The sequence below is a fragment of the Pocillopora damicornis genome, chromosome 13 (genome assembly GCF_964200805.1).
Source record: "Pocillopora damicornis chromosome 13, jaPocDami1.2, whole genome shotgun sequence".
Lineage (NCBI taxonomy): Eukaryota > Metazoa > Cnidaria > Anthozoa > Scleractinia > Pocilloporidae > Pocillopora > Pocillopora damicornis.
The window spans coordinates 3790010-3817622 of record NC_142682.1 but is presented as its reverse complement, the minus strand read 5'-3'; the positions used below and the strand labels follow the sequence as shown (position 1 = coordinate 3817622).

Sequence of the window (27613 nt, the reverse complement as noted above, 5' to 3'; positions counted from 1 at the left end):
TAAAAATTATTTGAACGTTAGCAAGAAGAAACCTCCAAACTTATTGTGGTAATATTAATTTGCACACAGAATCATTAAAACGGGACGCTGTAGCCACTCGCACACACGATAATCGTAGAAGCTATATCAGAGTGTGCGCATGTCAATCGCGTGTGTCACGCTGATTTGTTACCCTTTTGAGTAGTAGTTGCTATAGATACTTTATATCGGAAAGTTGTCTTAGCCCTTTGGCTGCATTGCGTGACCTCGCTTCGAAAATCATGTGATTCTTCTGTTTACTGATGAGGTCATATCTAGCATACCAGTCTGTATCTTAGCAACATCTACTGATTCCCGGGTGTCGTCGATGCCGTGGACGCTGTATTGGATTCCACTATATTTTCTTTCTTTGGCACGTTTAGTGCAAGAATTATAAAGCCTGGAAAAAATTTACAGACCGATGCAGATGTTACGTATGAACCGATATGCGCACTGTGTCAAAAGCATCCTGACTTGGTAATACTAGGCACAGGGACAGTTTATTTCAATATATTTGTCAAAATTTGTAGAAAGAACATAATAAATTGCGGGTTGCAATTTACATCGAAATACAGCACTTAAGCTCAGCATTAAGCTGGCTAGAACAAAGGAAAGGCTCGTCTTTTTTCTCAAAGTAGTACATACTGCAACAAACGTCCGCTCACACATCAATATATATGACATCTATAAATGATTGGGATAGCGACACGTCTAAGTTGGCGAGTTAATCGTCTTAGCCTAAGTAACTTTGTTTCCTTTATATGATATCCCTTAATTATGATTGGCATTTGATTTGAGCCGCATATATGTTGTGTTTTAATCAGTTTTGGTATCATCGGAGACTCTCAGTGGGAGATAGTACCGGTGCGCTAAATTGAACTACGAAATTACACTATACACCTAAGCTGAAAACGGATAGGTCTGCAAATTAGAAACCGTCACTGAAAGAAGTAAGTTTTGATCGATGTGATTATGCTAACTTATAGCACCTTCTCTGGCTTCAAGGTAACGAAAGAACAGGATTCTATTCAGTTCGAATCAACCTTATTTCGAATTTCCCCCGCTAGTATAATCAAGCTGTACAATTGCGATTAGAACCAAGGTAAAACTCAATTGTCAAGGGCAATAGATATGATTGAAATTCATCATACGATTTGTGGTGATCGTTCGAGTTTGCCTGTTCCCGACTGAAACAAACTTAACGTATGCTGTTTCTAATGTCTTGACCCACTGCATCGCGTGACCCTGCTTTCGATATCACGTGACCTCTCTGTAAAAAAACCACGCAAATCTATTGTTTACCTATGATTTCAGATACAACATCAGTCGCTTCTCCGTAAGAAATTGGCTCGCCTTCGAGCTGTTTTAGGCTGCTGGGATGATGTTTTTATTCCTTGGTAAGTATTGTATATTTTAATCCTGTAGCCAGTCAAGATAAACACTAATATTTAGATCAGTTTGACTTGCATGCGAGGTCAAATGATTCTTTAAAAACGTACGGAACCTTTAGCCTTTTGACAGTTTGTTCCATCTGAATTGAATACCGTTCAGAAGGAGAATGGAGATTTTAACCCAATTCAAGGATTTTGGCTTTGGTTTACGAGAGCAAAGCAAATTCATTCTTTATGTTAGCCGATGATACAGGACGTTTCACGATCTTGTGTTCCATTTGCCGTCAGTTGTTTATCTACCCATATGAGAGAGAGCCGGATACCGCAGTGGAAAAGGTGCAGTTTTTCGGCAGCATCATTATCTAGAAAATCTTCAGAGCATGTGCTTTCCTGTTCTGAGGATATCTAAGTGTTTTTCATGTATTTAAGTAATAGATGCAGTCAGTATGTGTTCGTTTTTCCAAGTCAGTTATAACTAATGTTTATCCAGTGAAAAAGCTGAAAAGGCACGCAGCGGAATATACGTTTTTTAAAGAAACTTTGAAGAGGAATCTTGGATTTTAAATTTCATTCAAAAGTTGTGGGCAAATGATAGAGAACGGGTAGCTTGAGAAACCCTAGCGATTCGCGTGACTAGATCGCAGCGATGGGACAACTGTACTGTAACACTTTACAATTTACAATTTACACTTTGCGTTACCTTTTGTACTATACAAGCAATTAATAAGAGGGATCGATACAAAAATTTTTAGACAAAGAGCTGCAAAAATTTAAGCTGTTTGTCCCTGGCAGGCGAATTATCTTGATTTGACCTTTATGAGAAGAGGTTTCAACTTCGATCTAGAATAATGATAACACGGTTTCTTTTTGCAGGTTTGGCTTTGCTGCTTAAATCACTAACGGCGGAAGGTGAAATTAAATTTACTGCCTCTTGATGTGTTTAAGCTTAAATGTTGAGAGAGGAGGAAAAATAAAAATGTCTAGGGTGGTTATATGCTCTAGTCTATGGCTTTCGGAGCCACTGTGACACGAAAAGCAAGCAAGGCCGCTAAAGACATGTTTAAGTCACCTTCGCAACTGTTCTTCGGCTTGTAACGCAACGCTTCCCCGTGCTAATTATATTGGGAGCAAAATTGTGTGACATCCCAAAGAACGACTGCAAAGGAGACTAGTTAGAGACTAGCAGCAGAGCAAAGTAAACTGTTGCGTCGTTAGCTAAACCCTCACAGCGTTGACGCTCGTTTCGCAGCAACTGTTAGAGCCGGCTCGCCGGATCCTTTGGGTTCGCAAGGTCCTAAATCTCTTAGTCTGATCTATGCAAATTTGGATGCATTTTCCAATCATGGTTTAGGCACTGAAAATCCAACCTTGATGACTGTTTTGAAATGCCACGACTCAATCCTCATTTCTTTCTTTGTTGATTCAGACCGAAACCTTCAAAAGCAATTCTCCTCGAGATTTTGGCTCCTCGAGTATACTCAGTACATTTATTTCTAAGAGCACTAAATTATGCGAGACTCGTTGTGGCGCTAAATTCATCCAGCTCATTTTCTTAAATTTTTACAGCGTGTTCTTTAAACACCACTCTGAATGCTTCTTTGTCACCTGTGGAAAATAACTTCTCTAGTCCCAACTGGCCACAGGGATACCAAGTGAACACGACGTGTGGATGGTACATCACGGCGTCCATGAATCATATCGTGGTGCTTCGCCTTACATACGCGTTGAACACGGACACAGTAAAGGTTTACGATGTGGACGGTGCTGAACTCAGTCTTATCAACAGTTTTACTGGGGGAGGCCAGGGATCTAGACAAACAACCACAGTGTATTCCAAGTTTCATGGATTGTACATCTTGCTCGACAGTGACAATAAAACAAGTAAAAAAGAGGAAGGAATATTCGCATCCTACACTGCCATTTCTCCAGGTAGGTGCAGGGCAAGATTGTGGGACGTTTCATCGATTCGAAAACTGGCGGGAAACAAACACGTACCCGCGGCGCAAGCGCATGCCAGCGGTTACTCTCAACAAACAAAAATTTTTATGGAACATGCGCAGACAAGATGCCCTTCTGCTGTACGTTTGATGTTCAGAGGCATTTGCAGCCCTCTGGAAAATTTTTGACCGAGGTGGCTTCGGCACGCCTTTCATCTCTTTTATGCTGCGGAGATTGCCAAGGTTGCGAGCATTCTCTTCCCCAGTGCTCATCGTTTTTCTTTGCCGTTGCGAAAAACGATGGGCTCTTAGACGAAACTAGGTCGTAAGAAGACAGAAGTCTCTGATCTGTGCTGTCAGGATTCTTGACCTCTCAGGCGGTCAATTTTCTTTTAATATTCCATAATTACATACTCTTTGGGAGTCGTGCTTAAAGGATAGTTATGCCAGAAAATGTGGCACTGATTTACAGATTATCGAATTCATTAATCAATTTATCAACCGAATTTAATCGATCATTGAAAAGTATTCAATTGATTTCAATGGTCATCGGTCAAACCCAATCGATATTAATCGAAAGTAGCTAATAACAGTTCCAAAAAAGCTTGTGGAACTGATAACGAAAAGACAAATCCAAAATTATGATGTCAAGTGACTTTGTCAAAATGATTACGACTACGGTCACTCGGATATTTGCCAAATGTTTGTGACGTAAATATTTGTATTTTGTAAATGTTAAACTTTCTAATACAAAGAATAAGTGGTCTTCTCTCTCTAGTAACTTCTTTTAAGAACAGGAGTTTCACCCGATTTCGAAATAACTAAAAGCACAGTAATTTCGTTCCAGTTATGATGAAGGGGACCCACCCTGTAAGGAGTACTTTCTTTCTAGTGCCCCCTCCCATCCCCCCACCCCCCCCCCCTCGTTGCGGCCTAGAAGGATTAGAACAATTGCATCATTTAAAATATTTCTAACTTATTTTTTTATATATCCAGCTCTTCACTGTTCATCAGGAAACTCCCTGGACGAGAATCACAGCATCGTGTTGAAAGATCCCTCGGGGGTTTTAGAGGCTCCTGGGAACCCCAATCGTTTGTGTTACTGGAAGATAATCGCTCCTAAAGGAAGAATTCTGCGGGTTGAGGTTTTATCAATTCAGCTTTCTATGTTGGAGTGCGTTGAAATTGTCTTTAAATTGAATAAGAGAAATCCTCCGAGTGCGAAGCGATGTGAACAATCATATCCTTCGTTCGTTCTTTACTCGTTGACAAACGAGCTTGGCATAAAGTACCAACACTATGGTACACCAACTAGTTATGGCTTCAGAGCAAACTACACAACCATACTTCCAGGTTAGCACAATTATTTGTTACGTCACGCAACACATTGCTTTCGAGTGTTGCACTCTTACTCGCGTATTTGGTCGCGAGTCAGGGAAACTGGGTCGAGGAAACCCACTTGCGACGGACTGGTACAATTTCAGATCGAAATGGATAGCAAAAGAGAGATAAAAAATTCACTCGTAGTTTGCTTCTTTTCGTATCGCCATTATTCTAATTTCTCCCAGGAATATTCTTGACTAAGCTTGAGGGAAAGAAAAGGGCAGCTTCGGTTTGATGCAAAAGTTGACTTGACGAGTAAAAAGGTCTCCTGACCGACTCCTCCCTCGATTTCCTTTTAGGCCTTAACTTCAAGAAAAAGACCGAGTTTCCTGGATCAACCTGCTCTACCAATGGAAACGGGTGTGAGATAAATGAGTCTCCACATTTTGTCTGATTGCTTTAGTTTTCAGTATTTTTTACACGTTGATATACTATTGTTTACTTTTTTGGGGGGAGGGGGGGGGGGTGGGGTAAGAGGAGGCAGAGAGAACATTACTCATCTACTTCTATCTAACCCTCCTAGATTCAACTGGCTTTTGTAGACCGGGCAAAAACAGTACAATCTACATGAAGGGCGAAGGAATGGCCATTGCAAGTCCGGAATCATACGGGGACCGTAAAAATGATAGCTGGTGCAACTGGAATATATCCGTACCCCTTGGGAACTTCATAAAGCTGACATTTTTGTCATTTACTGGAGTCTGTCTCATCGAAAACAAGGTCAAGGTTTATGACATGACAAATTCCACAAAAATTCTTCTCGGGGAATTCTGCGGGTTCAAAAAGAGTAACAGCGAGGTTTTCTCCAGAGGGAACAATTTGGTGATCTTCCTTCCGATTTTATCACAAGAATCATATGTCGGATTTTTGGCCACATACCAATCAGTCCAAGCCGTACCTGCATCATACGCTTGCAATTATGTTAAGTACATGAAGGGTGATAGAACAGAATTAAACGGTACTAATGGTGAATTCGCTAGTTACCAATATCCGCTGCCCTACTCCAACGACGTCCACTGTTCCTGGAAGATAGAAGTCCCGGTTGGTTTTATTGTAAATGTGACTTTCCATGTATTTGATTTACAAGAATCTCCCAACTGTAAGTCAGACTTTGTTGAGATCAAACAGGGATTGTTTCATTCAGTGGGACGATTTTGTGGTTTTATGGCATCCGAGGTGATTCAGGTGAAGAACCGCGTGGTTTACGTGGATTTTGTTACAGACAGCTCTGAAAGATACCCAGGATTCCATGCAAGCTACACAGCAGTCCCCGATCGTAAGTGGTTCATAATACATTTAAAGAAAAAATAATGAGCAAAATCGATTGAATGTTGAAATCAATCCAGTATTTTATTAGTTTTACGCTAACTCATTCTTGATTGGTCCAGTAAAATTGCTCTATCCTATGAACCAATCAGATTCAAACAAAAACAACTCACTTCTTGGTCACGCGTTTTTTCCCGCGCTTACTGAAGTTTTTTGGTTTTTATTTTGACTTCTCATTGGCTCCTTGTGATATGCCTCTTTATCTTCCCGGCCTTTGGGGTTGCAGATTTATGATACTCAACTACAAAGAGCTCTAAGTTTAGTTTGTCCATGATTTCCATTCAACTATTTTCACTTACCTCATATACAGACTGTTCAATGTGTAAGAGGGAGATTCCTTTTTTTTTCTGTCACAGCCGCCATGGGACCCTGTAAAACTCAAGGAATAGATAACGTTATTCCCCTGACTGGAAAAGCTGGAAGACTATTTTCGCCCCTATATCCAGAGAAATTTCCACAAGATATGGAGTGTACTTGGATTATAACAGTTCCGGAAGGACGATTCGTGAGGTTGAGTATAACATCCTTTGATTTAGGAAATGAGTGTAAAAACACTCTCGAGATTCGTGATGGCCAGAACTCATTGAGTCCATTGCTGGGGAATTTCGGCTCTGTATCCTTTGATCCCTCAGTGTTTTCCAGTGGTCGCTATCTTTGGGTTCGATTTCAGTCGGAAAAACGGGCAGATAAACCTCCATATGCTACTGGATTCAAAGCCTTCCACGAAACAGTCAGCCAGTGTAGGTATTCTTTTTTTTTAATCATGTTTTTTAGATTTACCCACAGTTTTCGTTTATAAATGGATCTCATGAACAAATGTCAAATTCAGAATCAGCCATGAACACCTATATTATGTTCGGGAATTTTTATCGCGTTGAAAAAAAACATATAGGAAATCAGGGTATGCGGGAAACCCAGGCGGTCGGATCTATCGCGCGTGTGTGTGTTGGGGGAGAGGAGAAGGGGAGAGGGGAATGAAGGTGTTCTGAGCTTATTCCCATATCTTATTTGAACCAAATTTTTTTCCGGAGAGGGAGACGATAGCATTCCGAGAACGTACATAAAGTTCTCCGAGACCCTTCAGGCGGTCACGTGGGTTAAACACTCTATGTAGAGCACGTAAAGGAGAGTGGACTAGTGTTGGATTCTTAATCAATTAAATGGAATAACTGATGATAATTAAATGTATTCCAGTGCCAGCATCGTTCTCCTGCACCGCGCAAAACTCAAATCACGGCATTGAGTTGAAGTCAGAAACTGGACTCCTGGCCAGCTACAATTACCCTTTGCCTGTTGACGATAGTGTTGTATGCACCTGGTATATCCTCGTAAACACTGATTTAAGGATCAGACTATCATTTGACTTCTTCAATCTGAGTCAAGCGAATGACTGTTCGGAAGACTACGTAAAGGTACTGGATGGGAATTCCACACACAGTAACCAATTAGGAAGGTACTGTGGAGAAGAAAAACCCCCCACGATAACCTCGACTACTTCAAACTTATACGTGATTTTTCGGTCCAGTAGAAATGCAAAATATCCTGGATTCAAGGCCAGCTACAAAACAGAGGACTCGAGTAAGTAAATTTGTGCGAGGATTGCTCAGCGGTAATCTCTTACCCAGATCTTACCGTGTAACTGAAATGTACATCCACTTGGCCGTGGAAGGTCTGGGTACGAGACTAGCTAAGGGGTGCCTAAACTAATAGTGCCGGTTATTTACAAGAGGTCTGGCCCAAACCGCGATTTTACGGCCTCGGGGATTCTTCATGAGAGGATTGGTTTGAATATCCTTCCACTATAAGCTTTTGGCCCTCTTGACACTGTTGACAAATATAAATGTTCCGGCCCATAGTGTTTAGGACGTCTTTTAAGTGGTATTTATGAGGATTTAGTGAAGTTCGAGCCAAGTCAAGATTTGCTAATAAATGTTCCTGCATATCAACTTCCTCGTACCTTGGGTCGCTCTTCTTTGCACTTTCTTGATCGAGAGAAGGTTTGAAAAAAAATATAACAAACCTGATTGTCGTGGGCGTGTCGGAACGTGTGACTGATTAAGTTAGTCGTGGTGCTGTGGAAACGAATACGTTTTGCTCAAGAGTATTCATGCGTTTTATTGGATAACAAGATATTTGTTGAGGTTCTTGCCGAATTACGAGGACATTAAGTTTAGAGTAATTCGTGCAGCATAAGAACTAGCAAAATTTGAAAATTATTTTATTTATGTTGCAGAGACTATAGGGAGATGCGAAATTCAAGGAAAAGATAACAATATTCCCTTGACTGGCACTAAAGGAAGACTATTTACGTCGCTATATCCACAGACAGTTCCAACAGACATGAAGTGTACTTGGATTATAACAGTACCAGAAGGACACTTTGTTTGGATAAGGATAGTGTCTTTTTTCCTGAAAAGTGATTGTGCTAAGACTACCCTAGAAATTCGTGACGGTCAGAGTTCTTCCAGTGAATTACTTAAGACTTTCTGTGGAAGTTCGTTTGAGTCCTCGGTGTTTTCCAGTGGTCGCTACCTCTGGGTTCGTTTTCAATCCGCAAAAGATGACTCCCTGAAAGGAACTGGATTTGATGCTTTCTTTGAGATGATCAGCCAAAGTAAGTGTTCTATTGTTAGGTGTGCTTACATTTTACCTTTAGAGCAGCTTTCGATTAATTTTTGAAAGTAAACCAAGATTGCTTGGGTTTTGCTTTACTTCGCTATGAGAGTCCCAAAAACTTGCGCCTCGTTCTCCACCGATCAGATTCAAAAGTGAAACCAATCATGACTCGCGTTTTCCCACGCTTAAGCAGTTTCTTTGTTTTTATTTTGCGTTATCATTGGTTCCTTGTAGTATTCTTCTAAACCAATCAGATTCAATGGTAAAAACCAAAGCGATTTTTCAGCGTCTCGAGCAATTTACTTGTTTTGAATTTGTGTTCTCATTAGTTCCATATAATAATAATATAATATTGTCTAATCCTCTGAAAGGCGGTTGTTATTGCTTTGAATATTTTTCAATCTCTTTTATTTTAGCACCAGCTCCCTTTTCCTGCACCGCGCACGACCAAAAGTTCTTGTTAACGTCCAAGTCTGGAACATTGGCCAGTTATAACTACCCTCTACCATGTGACCACTCTGTCGAGTGCATCTGGCACGTGAACGTCAATTCAAATTCCAAAATTAAGCTGACCTTCCAATTATTCAATCTGTCCCAAGCGAAGAATTGTACTGAGGACTATGTAGAGGTGCGAGATGGACCATCCAACACAAGCGACCTCATAGGGAGGTATTGCGGACCAGCAAAACCCTCGGCGGTAACTGCGGGTGGCTGGCACTTGCACGTGGCTTTTAAATCGAGTGGAAAGACGAAATATCCTGGATTCAAGGCCAGCTACGAAACGACAAAAATAAGTAAGTAGGAAGTTTGATTGGGAGATGGGAACAACATGCAAGCGTTGACGTGTTCTTGAGTGCGCACTTTCGTGGGAACGTGCATGTTCCGTTAATCGTCGATAGGTGCACATAAGTTATTAGATTGCATGTGGGGTGATGCGAACACAGTGCACCCGCGCGCCAATTTCCCGCGCAAAACGTTAATTAAAGGAAACATTAAAAACAACCGGTGTCTCGCATAACGAACAAAAGAAAATTGAAACGTTCCCAAAAATCTGTAAAAGAACTCAAAAGTAGGGAAAGAGAAAAGTCGAGACTTTTCGAACACAGAGCTTATTCAAGTACGGGTATCCTGTCGGTATATCATTCTGTTTTGAGATTTACTAATAGATTTATACGTCTTTAATACACCGTGACTCACTAACTTGTGTGCAATTGTCTCATCTACCATTTCCTTTTTATTACTTTTCGTTTCGTTTCAGAATCGTCGCTGAGTAGTGCAAAGATCATTGCGATTTGTCTTGGGGTGTTCGTTTTCCTATGTATCGCAATTGGATGTTCTCTAACTTTTTACAAGAAAAGACGAAACAAAGCTTGGCCCTCCCTCGTTGTGGAATATTCTGACAACTCCGGCTGTGTCATGGAGAACCTAAGAAAGTAAAACCCACTGGCCTTGGACATTATAATTTATCTTCTTTTAGCAGTTATTCCTGGTGGAGTCATCGGAAATAACATAAGTTCTGAGAAAAATTCTCGTGCATTCCTCCCGTTTCAAATAACTACATATACTTAACCAGTTGTAAATATGTAAAATACCAAACTGAAGGATTTTGCTTACGTACTGTTAATTTCCTTGTCTTGTTCAATGTCTATTGGCGTAGCACCACAACTAATGTTACTGTGGTAACAAACCTGACAAATCCGATTCCAGGAAACGTTTAAAAGTAATCTCAGAGACAGCCTTGTTTATCCTGGTGTCTTTTTCAAGTCCTCAGCAATGAATGGCTTCATTAAATTTACCCTGTTACCCTCCAGAGTATTAAGCATCCAAGATCTTATAAAAGTATCACCCTTTAATCAAACAGGAAGGGTAAAGGTCACGAACTAGAGAAGTTCTTGATTGTTCAACAAATTCTCCCTATCAGCCAGCGCCATTGGAAATAAATGGAGAACATTCTGGAGACTATGCAAACTGATGTAGGGTGTTAAGGGTCGAGTTGGCATCATTTTTCGTTTCCTTTAAAACGATTGGTTAATTTTGTTTAGTAGAGATGTTTTTATTAGTTTTGGTCACCAGAACCTGGGTTACACCACAGTTTAAAGTAACATTTACTACTTCAAGAGATGAGTCATTCTTTCATCACTTTATTTTAACAGTTACAATATTACGGAGCATCCCAGAAAATTTAACTTATGTCACATCTGAATCCAAAAGAATTTTAGTCAAATAAAAAGTAGTCATCATTTAAAAAATAAAATTACGTCAGGAATTATTTTGTTTTGATTTCATTCGTATGTTTTTACGTTGTCAACGCTGGTAGCAAAAGTTGCTGCTGCTATCTTCCACCAACTGTAGAATGAAGTGGGTGATAATTAAAGTCGCTACAGAATTTCCTGTCAAAATTTCATTCAATTCTGAGTCGCAAACAGTGGTTGGAAGGTGTCTGCGAACAAAGCTAGTCTTGTGAAAGATATTGTTCAGGAAAGAGTAAAAATAATTAATCAGTTAAAAATTAGTTTTTTTTTTAGTGCCCTCCGTTTTTGTTGTCTACTGACCGTGTGCACAACAACATTTTCACCGAATTCCATCGGCAAACTGTGGCTAAATTCCAAATTCGAATTAGGAGAAACAGATGGCAAATGATTAGCACGCTTGTGTGACGAAAAGGGAGCAACTTTGATTGTTACCAACATGGCACAAACTTAACATATTTCACAACTTATCATAAATTTTCCGAAATTTGCAACTGAATCATTCAACTTCATGATGAAACAATTGCAAGTTTCCGAACAAAAATTCATAAAGGATACCGCGTTAGTCTTTGTACAAAAGAAAAAGGTGGAATGTATAAACTATTTTTTTGGCGTCTGTTTTCAATTTCATAAACATAACAAATTAATTCTATATCATTAATATCATTATTCACTTTGCATTCGATACTGCTTTTATATCAAACTATATAACAGGCATTTTTATGAACTGATCAAGGTTGTCCTTCTGCGCGCTCAAGATCTACTTCTCTCGTCAAGGAACCCTTCCTTTCCAGAAAGACAGCTCCACAAGCTATAAATTTTGCGACGGACTAAAAAAAGTGCTCGCGAAGAAGGCCTGCTAGATCACAAAATTGAAAATACAAGCAAAATAATAACTACTACAGCTCCGGCTGTTTCCTGTTTGATGTTCGCCTAAACTGAGATACTGTTAATTTTTAATCTTTTTTTCTGGCTAACTTAACTCGTAAGTCGGAGTTGTTTTCGCTATTACTTTCCGAAAAGATATGTTTACATCTTGTTTTGCTTAGTGCCGACGAGATTCAATCAGTCCTGATTAAAAGATTCAAAAAATATTCATTAATTTTACTACCCCCACGTTAAATTAATCCCACAAATATGAAACACAACGAAATAAGTCCAGGGTGCATAAGAATGTATGGAGTCAGTAGACTGGAATATTCACTACACTTCCCTTACTAACGAAGAAATGGTAATAGGACAGACAGTGTACTATCGCTGTTAGAGCGCGAAATTTCCACCGTGCGTCGTAAACCAAAGACAAAGTAATTTCAATGACTAATCAAGGCAGAGGAATATGTCTAAAGGAACCAATCTGAATTCAAAGTAACAAGAAGTAAACTGTCTAAAGGGCGGGAGAACGCAGGTGGCTGGGGCGCTATCGTTTTCAGTTTCGACTCTGATTGGTCGAGTGGATGACGCGGGTTCTCTAAACCAATCGCGGGGTGAGCCAAAGCAAAACTAAACCAAAACAATCCTAGACGTTTTACCCCAGTCTTCGTGCGGACGTTTGTTGCGACTATTTTTCCGTGACAATTGATGTGTTGAAACTAGTTTTGATACGCGTCTGTGAAATACTTTGAACACCAACTACCTGCACGAAAACAAAGCGAGAGAACTCTCTCTGACCATTGCCTAAACTCAAGCAAACAGGGCTAATTTTTCGCGTCTACCATTCTTCTTATTTGACACAATGAAACTAACGCCCAGTTTTCGAGACAATTTACCCCTTACTTACCCCACCCCCACAAAAGAGAGATTGACTTTACTAAAGCACACCAACAAGTTACTATTGTTACGGAACTATTGTGACAAAAATGAAGTGGGTTTAGACCGGACCGTAAGAAGCAAAACCACATGCTGCAAGACTTGTTTCTCATCCCCGTTTTTCCTGGTTCAAGGTAAACTCACTACGTCGAGTAAACCCCGTCGATTGATTTCTTACGGTCAGTGAAAACCCACACAGAGTCATGCAAATCAAGTATGATTTCTGCTAGGACAGAGTGGAGTTAGTTTTTCCGAAATACACCTATGTGAGCCATTCTATCGTCCGTTAGAAAAAAAATGCTGTGAAAACTTATCTACTAACGACAAGGTCTTCACACTTATCGCTTAGAGGGGGGCTTCCATTGCCACACCCACGCTTTCCTTCCATAAACTCGTCGGAATCAGCTTCGTCGTCCGTTAGATCATTACCACTGCCGATGTGCTCGAAACTGTCCGTGTTCTCTTCGTTAGAACTCGCGTTCGTCTCGGTAGAATTCGTCGGCTTGATGGTACTGCCTTCAGATGAATCGCCTGCGATCGTTAACGCTTGATCTTCCGCAGGATCGGCGGTTTCTACCCCTGGAGCCAAATCGCCGTTGGAAAGCACCTGCGCTTTCAGTTTTTCAAAGTTTCTAGTCAAGCTTTCGTTCTCCGCTCGCAGGGATCTGATGATGCCTTTGAGTTCACTCTGATTAATCTGCATCGTGTTAATTGTGCTCTCGAGGCTATGAACTGTATTCCGCGCACAAGTAAGTTGTTCAGACAGTATTTGAATCTGTTTTGTTTTGATGGTGAGTTCTGCCTCCAAGGATTCCACCCTTTCACTTTCAATGTCCTCAAATGACGCAATGCTTAGGTCCTCCTCTTTGAGAACACAGTACTCAACCTAAAGGGAAATTAATCAAACAAAATCTCTTATTAAAACGGAGGTTACGCTAGAAACCTCAGCTTTACAATCTTTTAGGGTGGCCAATTCACTCTAACAACTATTAATAAAAACCAATTTACAACAATTCAATGACGTAAATAAAGCAAATAAAAAGAAACGCTGCTTTCAGGCGAGCAGGTATCTATCGAAGGCAACCCAAAGAAGCCAGTGATTGCCAGACACGTTCTCCTTGTCAGTGCCATTGGAAATTTATCAGGAGCAGTATGGAGAATCTAAATATTGATGTGCTCCTCTCCACTCAAAAGTATGAATGGGTTTCCGCGAAGCATCAAAGGAACTGGAACGAATGAAAGGTGCTAACCAGCAATGGTGTACCATCTCATCCCGGGGGGGGGGGGGGGGGGGAGGAGGAGGAGTAATCCTAGTCGTACCTTGTGTTTCCCTCTACTAGCAGTTACGAGAGGCAACTCACCTCGTAAGACTCCAGATCTTTACTGATATCAAACGAGAGCACTTGACTGACCAACCACTCGACGTTTTGTTCAGCAAAAGGCGCCAGTGAAGTCTTCATCACTTCCACAGCACCCTCTAAACCATCACTACCCAATAACTCTACCTGACAAGACCCGAGCAGCAACAGGATCACCTGGTGAAAGTCACAAATGTTGGTCAGTCTGAGAACGCGACTTGCAGTTTATAGAACTACGTTTCGGGCTCATGACTCCTAGTATGAAAAGGTATATACTGGTTGGGCGGGGTAGTGATCTCAAATCCCATAAATTTTATAAGGAAAAAGAAGTCTAGACATCTTAAGTGATTAGATGACACCTGCGTGACCGAATGAACTCTGAGCGGATCTGTCAAGATCTGAGAGCTTTTTAGTATGCTTTGTGACTACTTATAATATTAGCTTTAATACTCTAAGCGTGAGTTAAAGAGGTTGTGTAATCAGTTGTGATCAGGGAGAACAATAAAGACAGGTTTTGAAGGTCTGCGTGCGTCTGTCGGATCCTTCGAGCTAATCATGACAAAAGTAGCTTTCACTGAAAACTCACTCCGGACTCAAAATTAAACGCCTACAGATGGATGGGAGGCTGTAGTAAGTTACTTAAATACTGTGGTAGGATCTCAGTCGAACGACAGCACAGGCGCTTAGACAAGCTCACCTTGAATACCACCTCCATGCCTTGAAGAAACATCATATCTAAAAATTAACAACAGCAACAACTTACAAAAAACACGTTTCTTGCTTCTAAAGGATGGAAAATTTGAATCGACTGGAGAAAACTCTGTATGGTGACACTAACTCAAGACAACAAAGGATTTCTTACGGACATCAAAATGGAATTCATGGTATACTGGGAGAAATGGTCTAAGTTGACATCGCATCTTACTTTAAACCTCGCTTTTTAAGTAACTTTTACGACGGGATTTTGAATTTCTTCCACAAAAATCCCTCGAGGGAAAATCTAACCATAACCTTCATCGATTAGTTTGTAAAGACCACAACTCACCCAGCACTCGTGCCACAAAGCCTACTGGGAAGTGAGATGCGAAGAGCGTAAGGAACCACGGGGCTGCGTAAAGAGTAGGCGTGATTTCCAGCTCCAGTAGAAACTCGTACACAGGTTTGTAGTAATCATGTAGGAGGCGTGATAACATGTAAAACTGAGTCTGAAAGAAAGAATGGATAAAACGTGTTGGGCTGAAGAAACAATAACAAATACACGCTGTTCTTCAGGTGAGCGGCGTTCCATAATCTAGCATTGTCTCAGAATGGTTTTATAATCGTGAAAAAGGTTGCGGTTATTCGTCGCAGTAAATACACTTAAATGAAGTATAATCGTCCGTTTCACGAGGAAGTAACTTCCAGTGTGAAAAACAGAATGCATCAATCACAGCTGTTGAACATCAGCCAATTACAGCTGAGCACAATGGTTCATAAGGTGGTTCGTATCCAGTTCATCTTATCTCCTCATGAAGACTCACAGTGTGTAGTCGAGACGTCGCGAACCACATCCGAAGAGATTTCATTGCGAGACAGATGAAAACATTTAACAAAAGGTCGTTTTGTTATTTCATAAAAACACATTTTTGATGGATGACAGCTTCCACACATTTCGTTTGTTTCCTTCGAAATGGTTGGGATTAGTTTCTAACACATAAGGTTACCATGAAAATAACTGCCCCTTAAAACGCTCTTAATTCTAACTTTGTGTCTGTAAGTTCACGAGTTCAAGACCCCGGTGTAACTGAAATACACTGAGAAAATAAAGATTTATCGTCCCACTAAATTTCACAAAAATTAGTTCCCACGGTTCAGAGCCTGCTTAAGTTATCAAATAAAAGATGGCTCTAAACTTAACGTACATAAGTGAAACTTTGCAGAAGAGGAATCTTAACCAGCTGCTGATGATGATGATAATGATAATAATAATAATAATAATAATAATAATAATAATAATAATAATAATAATAATAAAATAAAAGATTGGCAATAAACCAAGTCGACTTATAATACGAACGCAAAAATAAGATCAGACAGCAATGCAAGTCAGTTTGTAAAACAGTCCAGCTACGTGAATTTACCTGTAAATCTTGCATGTCTGGTTTGTATTGCTTACGGACACCAAGTGTGTACATCATGAATCGAAGTATGTCGTAAGCATCCTCCTCTTTCATATGCATCAGCAGAATGCCAGCCACAAAACTGAGTCCCTGACAGTAGCCGACCTCTTCGTCTAAAATGGAATACGCCTTCAGGATGTTGAACAAACACAACTGGCCATGCCCCAACGGAGGAGCAAAGTATGGATGATTGGGAAATGTGCGACCTGTGAAGAAAATAAGGCAAAGTCAAAGGAGAAGATAACAAGGCCTTCAGCTCGCTCAGCTCCTCTTCGCCCAAAAAGAGTGGCAATGGATCAGTAGTTATACAGCATACTTACCTAGGTCAATGAAGATGGAGTGCTGGTGACACGTAGAGCCTTCCTTGATGTCATGGTAAGTTTTCTCCATCCACTGCTGTTCCTTTTCAGGTGGTGAATGCAAGTCGTGCTGCTTGGCAAGAAACACCCATATCTCGCCTCTTTTGGCTTTAGGTACACCTTTGTATACGAAATTATTACATAAGAAATACATCTCTGACAATGGAGTAAGTTTATTAAGAAACTGTGGTGCTACGTCGGTGGAAGTATAACAGGGTAATAAAATGTTATCAACTGAGTTGAAAACGTAAATCGGCCACCGTAAAGATCGAGTTTAAAGGCTGATGTTTCTAGCGTTAGCCTTTAAACTCTTTACGGTGGCAATTTAACTTGTCAACTCTGTTGATAACACTAAATTACCCTGTTATATCTCTGATAACTGATTTAAGTGGAAATTTTTCTTCATTGTATGAGAGTCTCGTGTGGAATTTTACTTTATTTTAAATGTGGGTATGACAGAAGTGAGATTTGTACCTTTCAGATTTAGATTCAAAATCGACAGTCCACAGTCCGCACTTTAAGCGCATTGAAAGGCCTTGGAGTCTACCTACCAGCTTTGACAGCTTCTGTCAGAGTCTTCAAGTCGACTGCTTCATCTCCATTCTCAAGAATTTTGTTCCAAGTTGCAGCTGCTGCATCAGAACACGGTGGAACTTCATTGTATGAAAGCTTCAGCATATTGGCTTCTATGACATTCTGATTAACTGGAAGAAAAAAAAACAGTTACAAGTTTCAAATACCATGTAAGAGAGATGATTTCAAACCGAAAATTATCAAACCGCTTATAATCCTGATTCTAAAAGGCGCTAGATTAACAATAATTGATCCAAATCCACTATTGGGAAATGGTCCCTATGTTGTGTAAATTCAAAAAGTTGTCAACAATTGCAAAGAAAAACATGGATGTAAAAAAATAGAGAGAATCAAATTGAAATGCAATTTAAAATTTACCGTCCAAATTTTGAGGAAAGAGCTTCCCGACAACTATAGGACTGTATCAACAGGGCCACCAGTAGGGCGCTGGAGACAGAATAGACCTAAGAGGACGTTTACAAGGACAGCTGAGGAAAGAAAGGGCTAGAAAGAAGAGCTGAGTGGAGTACAATGCCGACTCTGACAGAGCTTGTAGGCAGAAGAAGGTACAGAGGAGGATTTATACACTACTTGGCAGGAAAAAAATACACTTAAATAAAGCTGGGTGAAGCAATTAAGTTGCCTGAAAACAAGACTATCAACTAAAATATTACATACCCTGTAAACTGTTATTTTCTCTCTCCATTCTGATGAGTAAAATCTGTTCCATGATAGCTTTCCGCCACAGAGCTCTCAGCTCCTGAGACGATTTCTTGCGACCAACCATTTCTGCCCATGATGCACTCTGAGGGATGCCTAACTCTGGGTCAGCTGCAAGTATACATTCAAGCAACTTGTTGTTAAAACGTACGCCTTGTTGTTAACTAAGAGGATAACTTTACAAGCTGGACAAATTTCTGATGTTTAATACACTATGTAGATCCAATCAATATCTTTTACTTCTAAAAGTAAAACTTTCGGCCTATCATAAGATTGTGTCCTCTAGGATTATATCATAAAGTCAGATGTAATTCTTATTATTTTGAATTTACCTGAGTTGGATTCTTTCTTTGATGGTGTGACTACACTGTGAAATATGGTCTGCAACAAAAATATTCAAAATATTTGTGGCTCAGTCCATGAATCATACCCAGCTTTTTAGAGATAAAAAAGGTGAAAACTCAAAAGGTAAATTTTGTGCTAGTCTGTCCAATGAAGAGAGAAATATGTTATCTGTTTTCCCATGGGCCTGGAAAAATGACACATCTGAGTTCCCTTGGAGGAAATGAATGCTAAACTTGTGGATTTTGCACTTCAATGCACTCCTTACCATATCAATGCAATATCAACCAGATAAGTCATGAGAATAAAGAAAAATATCAATTTGGGGATAATTAGTTGATCCAATACCAAATTCTCTGAACTAACATTCTTAGAATTGTATGGTTGACAGTAAGGAGAATTACAAAATTTGATCTGGGAGTTAAAGGGTTAATAAAACCCTGTATACTACGCACAACACAAACCTGTCTATATCCATATGAGTTCGTTTTGCTCAGACGCCTGTGGCGCCCAGGTGTTTTGGTAGGCGTGTTAGGTGGGGTGGTTGTGGTTGGACTGGTTTCTCCTGTTGCTCTTTGTCTTGTCAGCTTGTGCGGCGTACTTGTAAACACCTCCTCCTTCTTTCCAGATAGTTCTTTTAATGGGGACATAGGAGGAGTAGTGATGTTATAGTTTGAAGGGGTGCTGTCCAGAGTCATACTTCTTTTCCTTTGCAGACCAGGTGATTGTTTGGTTGGCTCGCATCTTTCCTATCAATTAAAAAATAATAATAATTAAATCAAGTTCATTTAACTCTTTGACCTCTAAGAGTGACTAGCATCTAAATTCTCCTTACAATATCACCCTGAATCAATATTAACTCTTTAACTCCCATAAGAGACCAAGAGATCATTTCTCCTTACAATATCAACACAATGTCAACTAGATGAGTGATGAGAATAAAGAAAAATATCAATTGGGGGATAATTAGTTGATCCCATATTAAATTCTCTGAACTAACATTGAAAGAACTGTATGGTTGACAGTAAGGAGAATTACAAAATTTTATCTGGGAGTTAAAGGGTTAAGGACACATGATTGTAGGAAATGATCACCAAGTTCATATAAAGAAGCTCTGGATTGCTAAACAGATTCTCCTTGTCAGCACCTTAGGAAATGTATAGAGAACAGTATGGAGAATATGCAGACTGATGTTGGGGTGTAAAGGGTTAAATTTCTTTCTGGCAAGAATAACCAAGTTCAACATACAAGAACTACATATTTTTCCAACCCCCTCTACTAAGTTTTACTTTTAGTATCCTTTAAATAACTTCACTCTTATGTTGAGATAACTTGGTCTCACTTACCATTCCAGAACACTCCTCGCTCATTACTGTCCTTGCTCTTGCCTAGAATGTCACATAAAGAAATTACACCAAATGACCATCATCAAATAAGCTTGAATAAACAAAGTAACACTTTTAGCATGTCTACTATTTTCAGAAATCATTTACCAAGACTACTCTTATCATGTACATTTATTTTACCACAATTGGCAATGTGGCAATCTAAACAGCCATTTTGCTGTCGTTGATAAGAGTACAGACAATGCTCTTTGAGTCAACATGTGGTCACGCACTGCTGTGCCTTGTGGGTCCACAACATTTTGACCACTGTGATGATAAACATCGTAGTCAATAATGGTACCAACCACGCTAAACTACTGTTGATATGTTAAATTAACCATTCTCCTAAGAAATAATATTAGATGTGTTGTTCTTACCCTCTTACTCATGAAACTTTCAAAAGAACTAGTTAGAGACTTCTTGGCTTTTTGCAACAAATTGGGGCTTACTGGCCCTTTGTCCTTTTGGTATGGCTGTCCCTGAAAAAACATTACAAAGATAAAATTTAACGTATTTGCCTGTGTATAATGCGCACTTTTTTCCTATAAAAATAACCATCAAATCGCAGTGCGTATTATACACGGATTCTATTGTTTAGAAACAACAAAGAAAGTAAAAGTGCACAGATTGGTGGCCTGGGGAGGAGAAAGAGCTTCCTTGTTTATGACTCATTTGAAGCTCACATGACAGATACTGTGAAAGCATCCATCAAACACAAATTTCCCTTCTCCAGCCACTCGACACACAGGCAGCCCAAGCTCCAGCTGTGAGATGATCGAATTACGGTCAACTCGCCGACCGTCCAACTCACCGACGCCAACTCGCCGACGTATAAAATCGAGTAGAGACATCAGCGAGATGGTCCTCAATCCAATACAACTTATTAGAAGTTAAACATACAGAAAAGTAAACAACATTTAGTAAAAGAACACTGGTGAACATTGGTGAACATCAAAGAGAAGCTAAAAAAGAATAAAGCAAAGTAAACATCGGCAATGACTATGTCCGCTTCAGACATGAACGAGTTAACTGAATGGTTTGATGTAGCACTTGGGAATTTTCATCAGCAGTTTTTTGCTTTTCTGTTACCTGGCCAATGTGTGTGTGCTGCAGTTGCCTTTTTTCATACATTGCTCTGAATATGGCCATGATCACTTCAATTTCTTCATTCATTGTTGATGGACTTTCAGCCTAAGAGGTAGGAAAACTGTTCAGCAAAAATAGTCATGTCTACAAAACCATCCTTGATGATTTTGAGGAAACGATGTGAATTAAGAAACTTGGATGACATTTTATCTCAAATCACTCCAGTTGACAATGAAGCAGGCTGTGTACAGATGTAATTTGTGACAAACAGGCAAAATTTTATGAAAGAATACAAAAGAAACTGTGCTATATACACTACACATTTAATACCAGGAACTACAGAATTGTTCTTCAAATAACCTGATAATAATAACTGAAAAAAAAATCTGCAGAGGTACATGTACAACCCACCAATTACAACTTAATTTACTGGCAACAACGTTTCACAGCTTGTGAGCAATGATTTCACTGTATGGTTTTAAATTGGTTTACCATCTCTGTTGTATATTATGACCAAACATACTCACCTTAAACTGTTCTGTAAATTGGCTCATCTCATCATCACTGAGATTAATTCTGTGTTTTTGTAGTATATCATATTGATTTCTTGGACCACGCCCTACAAACAACACATAAAAGAATTACTCAAAGCCACAGAGGATCCAGCCTCCTGTGCTTACTATTGGTTTTGACAGTAACTGACTGTACTGGGTTTTCCAGGAGACCTGGTGGCCTGTGGTTGATGCTTGACTGCAGAAAGTCCAAATCATGGTTTTGTTTTAGATGTAAGCTTTCATGACCAAGTGTGATGTCAAGATGGCTGGATGTTGGCAGAGTTCTGTTGTTTGCATTTTTAAAGGCCAAGACGAAGTTGAAGACCAAAGAAATGCAAAAAAAAAAAAAAAAAACAGAGAACAAGGCTTACATCCAGCAATCCTGATTGAACAAGCTGGTCAATTAAGGATTCATCATTTTAGCAAAAGATTTTACTTAAATTAGAATTAAAATTTCTTTCATGCCCTTATTTCATTTTGTTATTTAGTTTTTTAGCAAAACTATTGATCATCTTCTGCTGCTTTTTGCAACTTCAAAGCTGGCATTGTCTTAAAAATTACAAAGTTAAGAAGCCCCTTTCTAAGCAATTCTTTTCCTTGTGTGATCAAAGCTGGCAATCCCAAGTGGTCAAGATGGGCACACCAACTCACCTTCAAGTTGAACACACAACTGATGAAGTTGATGAAGAGGACACATATCACAGACTGAAGTAGGGCCTGCTGCTTGCCATGCACTGTTGAATGCTTGTCTTAAAGATTGCATTACTTCATCCACCTTAAAACATTGTTTCAGGTTATATTTTATTAACATAAATATCTTCTTGGCTTGCAAACCAAAGTAATAGGCAAATGCAACATAAAAACTGACTAATCACTTACAAACTAAACATTGTGCCGGAATTTGAAACAGAACACTCTGAGAATTTCATTGCTTATAACAAATAGCAATACTAATAAAAGCACCCATAGTAATAATGAACATGACATTGCAATAAAATTTTTATTAATACAAATAATAATGGTGTTTTATCAGGAGGTATAGGATACTGAACACATTTACGGCAAAGGGATAGCATGCACTTTATAAAGGTCTTTACATATAAAGTGCAGTTCTCTATATAACCTAGACAGTTTCCCTCTGACTGGCTATGAATTCAAGTTTCTTGCTGAGCACTAAAAAGCATTAGTTACAGGGTAGGTAATTTTGCACTAAAAAAAGTAGATGGAAATTTGATTAAGCCTGAATATATAAGCAAAATGGGATGTGTTACCGCATTCACCATGAAACTTACCAGTTGTTCAGAACGCCCCTTGAACACGTAACAGTAATACTGCCCGGTTTTGAGCTCATGGCAGATAAAGCCAAAATGTTCTGGTGACTTTGTTCCCTAAGTTGAAATAGAACATAAGAAATAGCTTGGCAAAGTTTCAAAAATTCATGCTTCTCTCAGCCATGATCAAGCTACAGAAAACAAGTTCCACTTTACAATTGATGTCATTGAAGGAGATTCAAACTTACAAGTGAGCGGTCAATCTAAATCCATGGCTTCTAGGTTAACAAAGGCCCACAAACAAAACTAGTCTACCCAGAAGTCCCTATGTAGTCATAATCTTTGAAATGTAAATGTCTTTTGTAATTCTATCTGTGGTTTCAAAATGCTTGACTGTGGGACAGAAAGGGCCCCACTTCAGATTGATGTCAAAATGTGAAGAATTAACCAAAAATGAAGGGCTTTTTTCAAATAATTTCTTGGGATGGTTAGAAGATTGCATACACCAAAAATGAGTTAGTTTGGGTCAAACTGGACTCAGGAATCAAGTTCAACAAATGCACAGCAGAAGCCTGGCATGTGAATCAAACTTTTTAATTTAGTTTGCAAAGCAATTAAGTTCAACAAGCTCTGCCATGCTACATGACTGTAGCATGAAAGTGATTCAGACATTGTACCCTTGCTATGCCAAACAAAATTTATAAATTACACTAATGTACTTCGGCTGAATCAAGTCGCTGCGAGGAGTCATAAGAATAACTCTCCTTTATGGAGTATGCGCTGAGGGTGCTTCAGTAAATGCTAAATTTCACACAACATTAGCCTGATGTCTGAATCAGAGTCATGCCTCTGCTGTGCTATAGTTGAACCAAATTGTAATTAAGTGTGGCACAGCAGAAGTACAATGTCGGAACTGGACCTTAGTTGCAGTGCAACAGAGTAGAAAAGGTACACGTTTCTTTTTTAAACCATCAACAATGGAAAAGGTCTAAATTCATACAATTATTAGTATTACTTGACCACAATTTTCACCTACCTGTTGACAAAAGGAAACTTCTCTTAGTCTTCTCTCCATCAGCAGTACCCTAGAGGCTGCACTGAGACATGCAATTGAGTGGATGCTGATTTTGAAAAGAATGTTTCTGTTTTCACCAACACCACTGAAACTAGTTTTCCTTGAGTGTGTTTTTGCGTGATGTTGGTTCTGAGGGGAATCCTGACTCCTGGTAGGGTAACTGTTCTTTGTCTTATCCCCATCACTGGCAGAGCGAGGTCTTCCATTCAAACTGTTCATCTTAATTAGAGGTGGGTGCTTGCTACCCTCTGGTGCCTTGTCCTCAAAGCTGCTTTTTCCACCAAGTATTCTCTCTTGATCCAAGCTTTTTGCTTTACTCAATGCTGGATGTTCCTTAGAATGATTTTCAACACTGGCATTAACACTGACTGTATTAGAAAATCCTTCTCTTTCCTCTGATTTTTGTACACTCAGCTGCTTTTCCAACTCAGTCATTCCTTTTGTTTTATCAAACCTGTCCACCAAATCATCTACAAGATTTGGGGGAGCTTGTCTGTGAGATACCATAACTCGGCCAACATACCACAGTGGAAAAATGACTGCTTGTGCCTCAGTATTTTCAGTAGAATTAGTTGGACTGCCATTGCTGTTGGGATTAGCTGGTTCATTGGATGAATTTTCCTTATCTGTGGTTACATTACTTTCTGGTTGCTCAGCTACTTGCCTAGCAGCATCACGAATACTGTGAAAAAACCCAGTAATCTGTGAGAAAAAAGGACAAACAAAGCTTAGAATCTCAGTGACAAATATCAGTGACCTTCCAAAACTAAACTAAATCATATTTAAAGCTATATTAAAGTGATAATATTAATTCTTGTTCTTTCACAAATGGACACTTCAACTAAACCTATAACTTCCTTGTCACTAAATTTCAGCTTTAAAAGATTTACACTTAAGAAGAAAGCTGGACTGCTTGTTCAAAACTTCCTGCTAGTACTGAATTTGCAAAGGAAAAATTTACAACAAAATTGTATAAACTTTTGAAATATTTTTTCATAGTGATGTCTCAAGAATTCCAAACTGCGCTTTCTTTTTGACAATTCTGAAACAGTGATCACTTGCATCATTTTCCAACAAAATCCACTCCTATTAATATATAAATATGAACAATATTGGGTTTTTATTTTGAGCAGGTTTACATCTGCGGGTTATGTTTTAAATTTACATCCTTGAACAGAACTCAAACCTTTAAATTTCCACTCACTGTTCAATTGTAGTTCTAAATAAATACAGCTAACCATTCATAACCAGGTATGCCCACTGCCAAGTAACCTATTGAAGTTATCTGACATGGCACATTTAATTTAACAAACATGTACACAGAATATTTAACATTCTCTTTATACAGGTGCCTTGCGACAAATTTTTTCCTGATTTATTTCAAAAAATACTACCAGCTACATTAGCTGGTACAATCTATTGTCAAAAACACCTACAACATCTGTATAATGGCAGCACTGATTTCACAATAACAGACAATGCTAATGTTCATTTCAACTTCTGGCTACAGAGTGCATGGAAAAATACTATACAAATTACCTTAAACAAACTATTTAACTCTTTATCAAAGTTAAAAAAAATAATAACTTTCATTATCAATTTTAATCTCTTTACAAAAGGGCATTTAAATATATTGGCAAACAATGAGCTCTATTTTTAGACTACTTAATCCTTACAGGACAATTTGAAGATCTCTTAAAGATCTGAAAGATAAGAGTCCGAATTCTATTTTATAAAAATACTGTTTTTCATGCTAAACCTGAAAAAAGACCAATAATTCCACTGTGACATTGATTTCAATGAAACAAGATATTGTGTGACAAAACTGTTTTGCATAACAATTATTAACATGTTAATATTACCTTGAACTTCAAAACAAGTTATACAATGTACGTGATAGCATTTTGTGAAAGGTTCTACTTTTCAAACACTCCGTCACATGCGAAAAACAAACACCAGAAGAAATTATCCATGAAGGAAGTCTTTATAACCTTTGATCCGGAAGGACACCGAAGCTTAAAATTTCAGTGAATCTAATAAAGGACCTTGATTAGGTATTCATAAAGAGAAAAAAATATTTCCATGAAATTAATGGACGTAAACACGATTTCGAACAATAACTAACGAGGCATGCTCAGGCATAAAAAATGATCACAATAACAACAACAATTATTTAACGTTACAAATGAAAATGCAACCCTGAAAGATCCTACCAACATCGTGGATATCAAAAGTACGCCAAGTTTTTTCTTTTTTTTTCCCCAGAAATTACGATTCGGATATCAGTTTGAAAGCAACCTTGAACATGTGCGCCATCAAGATAAAAAATATGGCTCCTTTTATCGTTGAGAGGAATTGAAAACTCAAGCTTCGAAACCTTTCTCCGCCAAAATAAATACAACGAACTAAAATCTGTTGAGAGGTATATCGGGTTTCCCCTAAAAAAAACAGGGAAATGTTTCGTGGGATAAACTAGCCTGGAGTAAGCTTAGGTTTGAAAGAAAGGAGATTTCAAAGGAAAACGACTCCAGTGGACACTGCATCAGAAAGCACGCAAATTATTCAGCGCTACGAAGCACAATTCTCTGCAAAACCTAAAAGAGTTTATTTTTAGATGCAAATAAATTGTGTAATCACTGATTGACCGGAGAGCATTCATAGTTTCGGGTTTAGAGACACAGGTAAGGGGCCCTATCAAATCAGAGACACTGCAAAGCAACCTGCTGATGAAATCACAGAAGATAACCCTTACCGAGCTTATTTCGACGGCTTCAAACACGTAGCAGTGACAGGAAGATACATCATCGGGTATTTTAGTCAGGTAGGCAAAACACTTCTTGTCCACAGAACGCGCGCAGCGTGTTATGGTCTGCACCTTATGTTGAAATAAAGTACTTGCTGCGGAGCAGTCGACTGCCTCTACTGTCATCTCCTTGACATTTAAATCAATCTGATTTCGCTCGTTTTTCCGCCGGATCTCAGCAATGACCCACGGTAGCATATGCTGAGTGTAGCGCTTGTCAAGGACCGAACTTCCAAGATACACAAAACGGAAACTGGCCGGCACGTCATATTGTTGTCTATTGCCCGATTGCTGTAGTTCATCAGTCGTTGGCGTGCACGATTTATCGCCAGAGTCTGCTTCTTCAAAGCTCCCAACCCTGCTGTCTAACGAATTAGACATAGCAAATTGATTTGAAGCTGGCGGAGTTGTTTTAGAGCGTCGCCGGAACCTATCTTGGTCCGCATCCCCGCTCTCTTTCTTCCCTGTTAGCTCCGCATCCATCAGATACTTGAGCTACAGTGATCGGGCACATGCGTGGTACACGAGGATCACGGCTTCCGCTCGCGCCAAGCCTCGACTTCGTGTTGACTTTTCGCTGATTCAATACGAAAAAATTGCTTTCATTGCGTTTTCCCTTTTTCCCATGTCTTTTTATAGCGCACTTGAAATAGAAAAGGGTAATTTCATTTCATTTTTTCGAACATAATAGATCCGAATTGGAATTGTCATCATGTGGAGTCATGGTCAGAGCAATCACTTGCTTTTTTGCTACAATAAATCCTGGCCTGGTTAGAAATTTTCCACTTCGGCCCAAACAAGTAGAAATATACGTATTTTAATTTTTTTTTTATTTCAAATGTCTGCTCGCCGTTTTTTCTTTCACCAGGTTGAGAAAAAAACCTTATCTTTTCTTATCGCATCGTTCAATTCAAGCCAATGAAAGGTTTGAAGCCTAACCCTGACCTAACCAAAATTGTTCATGTTTTCTTTGTGCTCTGTACTGACCAATAGAAACATCACCGGAATATTTATGATGGCAAGATCACTGATAGCTGTGCATACATGTGTATTTTTTTCTCTCAGTCTCCGAAACATATGGATGATAAGCACTTTGAAATATCGTGAGGAATTTATTAATATTTGGCCTCTCGTAACTGTGATGACAGCGCTCTGTAAAACGCCAGAAATCGCCAGAACGTAAATATAGTTGTGTCATTAAG

At 39.2% G+C, this 27613-nt stretch overlaps 2 protein-coding genes across 2 annotated transcripts; one reads left to right on the top strand and one right to left on the bottom strand.

The window, feature by feature from the left end:
* Positions 1-2257: 2257 nt before the first annotated feature.
* Positions 2258-10925, top strand: LOC113678124 (bone morphogenetic protein 1). The gene is made up of 9 exons (XM_089192458.1): positions 2258-2318; positions 2976-3338; positions 4343-4699; positions 5253-6005; positions 6412-6795; positions 7250-7633; positions 8289-8669; positions 9088-9465; positions 9930-10925. Exons 1-9 carry the CDS (start codon positions 2258-2260, stop codon positions 10106-10108), a joined length of 3240 nt encoding a protein of 1079 aa, XP_089048584.1. The 3' UTR covers positions 10109-10925.
* Positions 10797-26997, bottom strand: LOC113678106 (TBC1 domain family member 1). Its single transcript, XM_089191201.1, has 18 exons — positions 26361-26997; positions 23570-24310; positions 22555-22650; positions 21914-22037; positions 21236-21327; positions 20712-20813; positions 20000-20101; positions 19584-19625; positions 18702-18986; positions 18228-18276; positions 17854-18006; positions 17154-17306; positions 16564-16722; positions 16205-16449; positions 15130-15289; positions 14782-14819; positions 14088-14261; positions 10797-13612 (listed from the first exon to the last, which is right to left on the bottom strand). Exons 1-18 carry the CDS (start codon positions 26892-26894, stop codon positions 13037-13039), a joined length of 3825 nt encoding a protein of 1274 aa, XP_089047327.1. The 5' UTR covers positions 26895-26997; the 3' UTR covers positions 10797-13036.
* Positions 26998-27613: the final 616 nt, after the last annotated feature.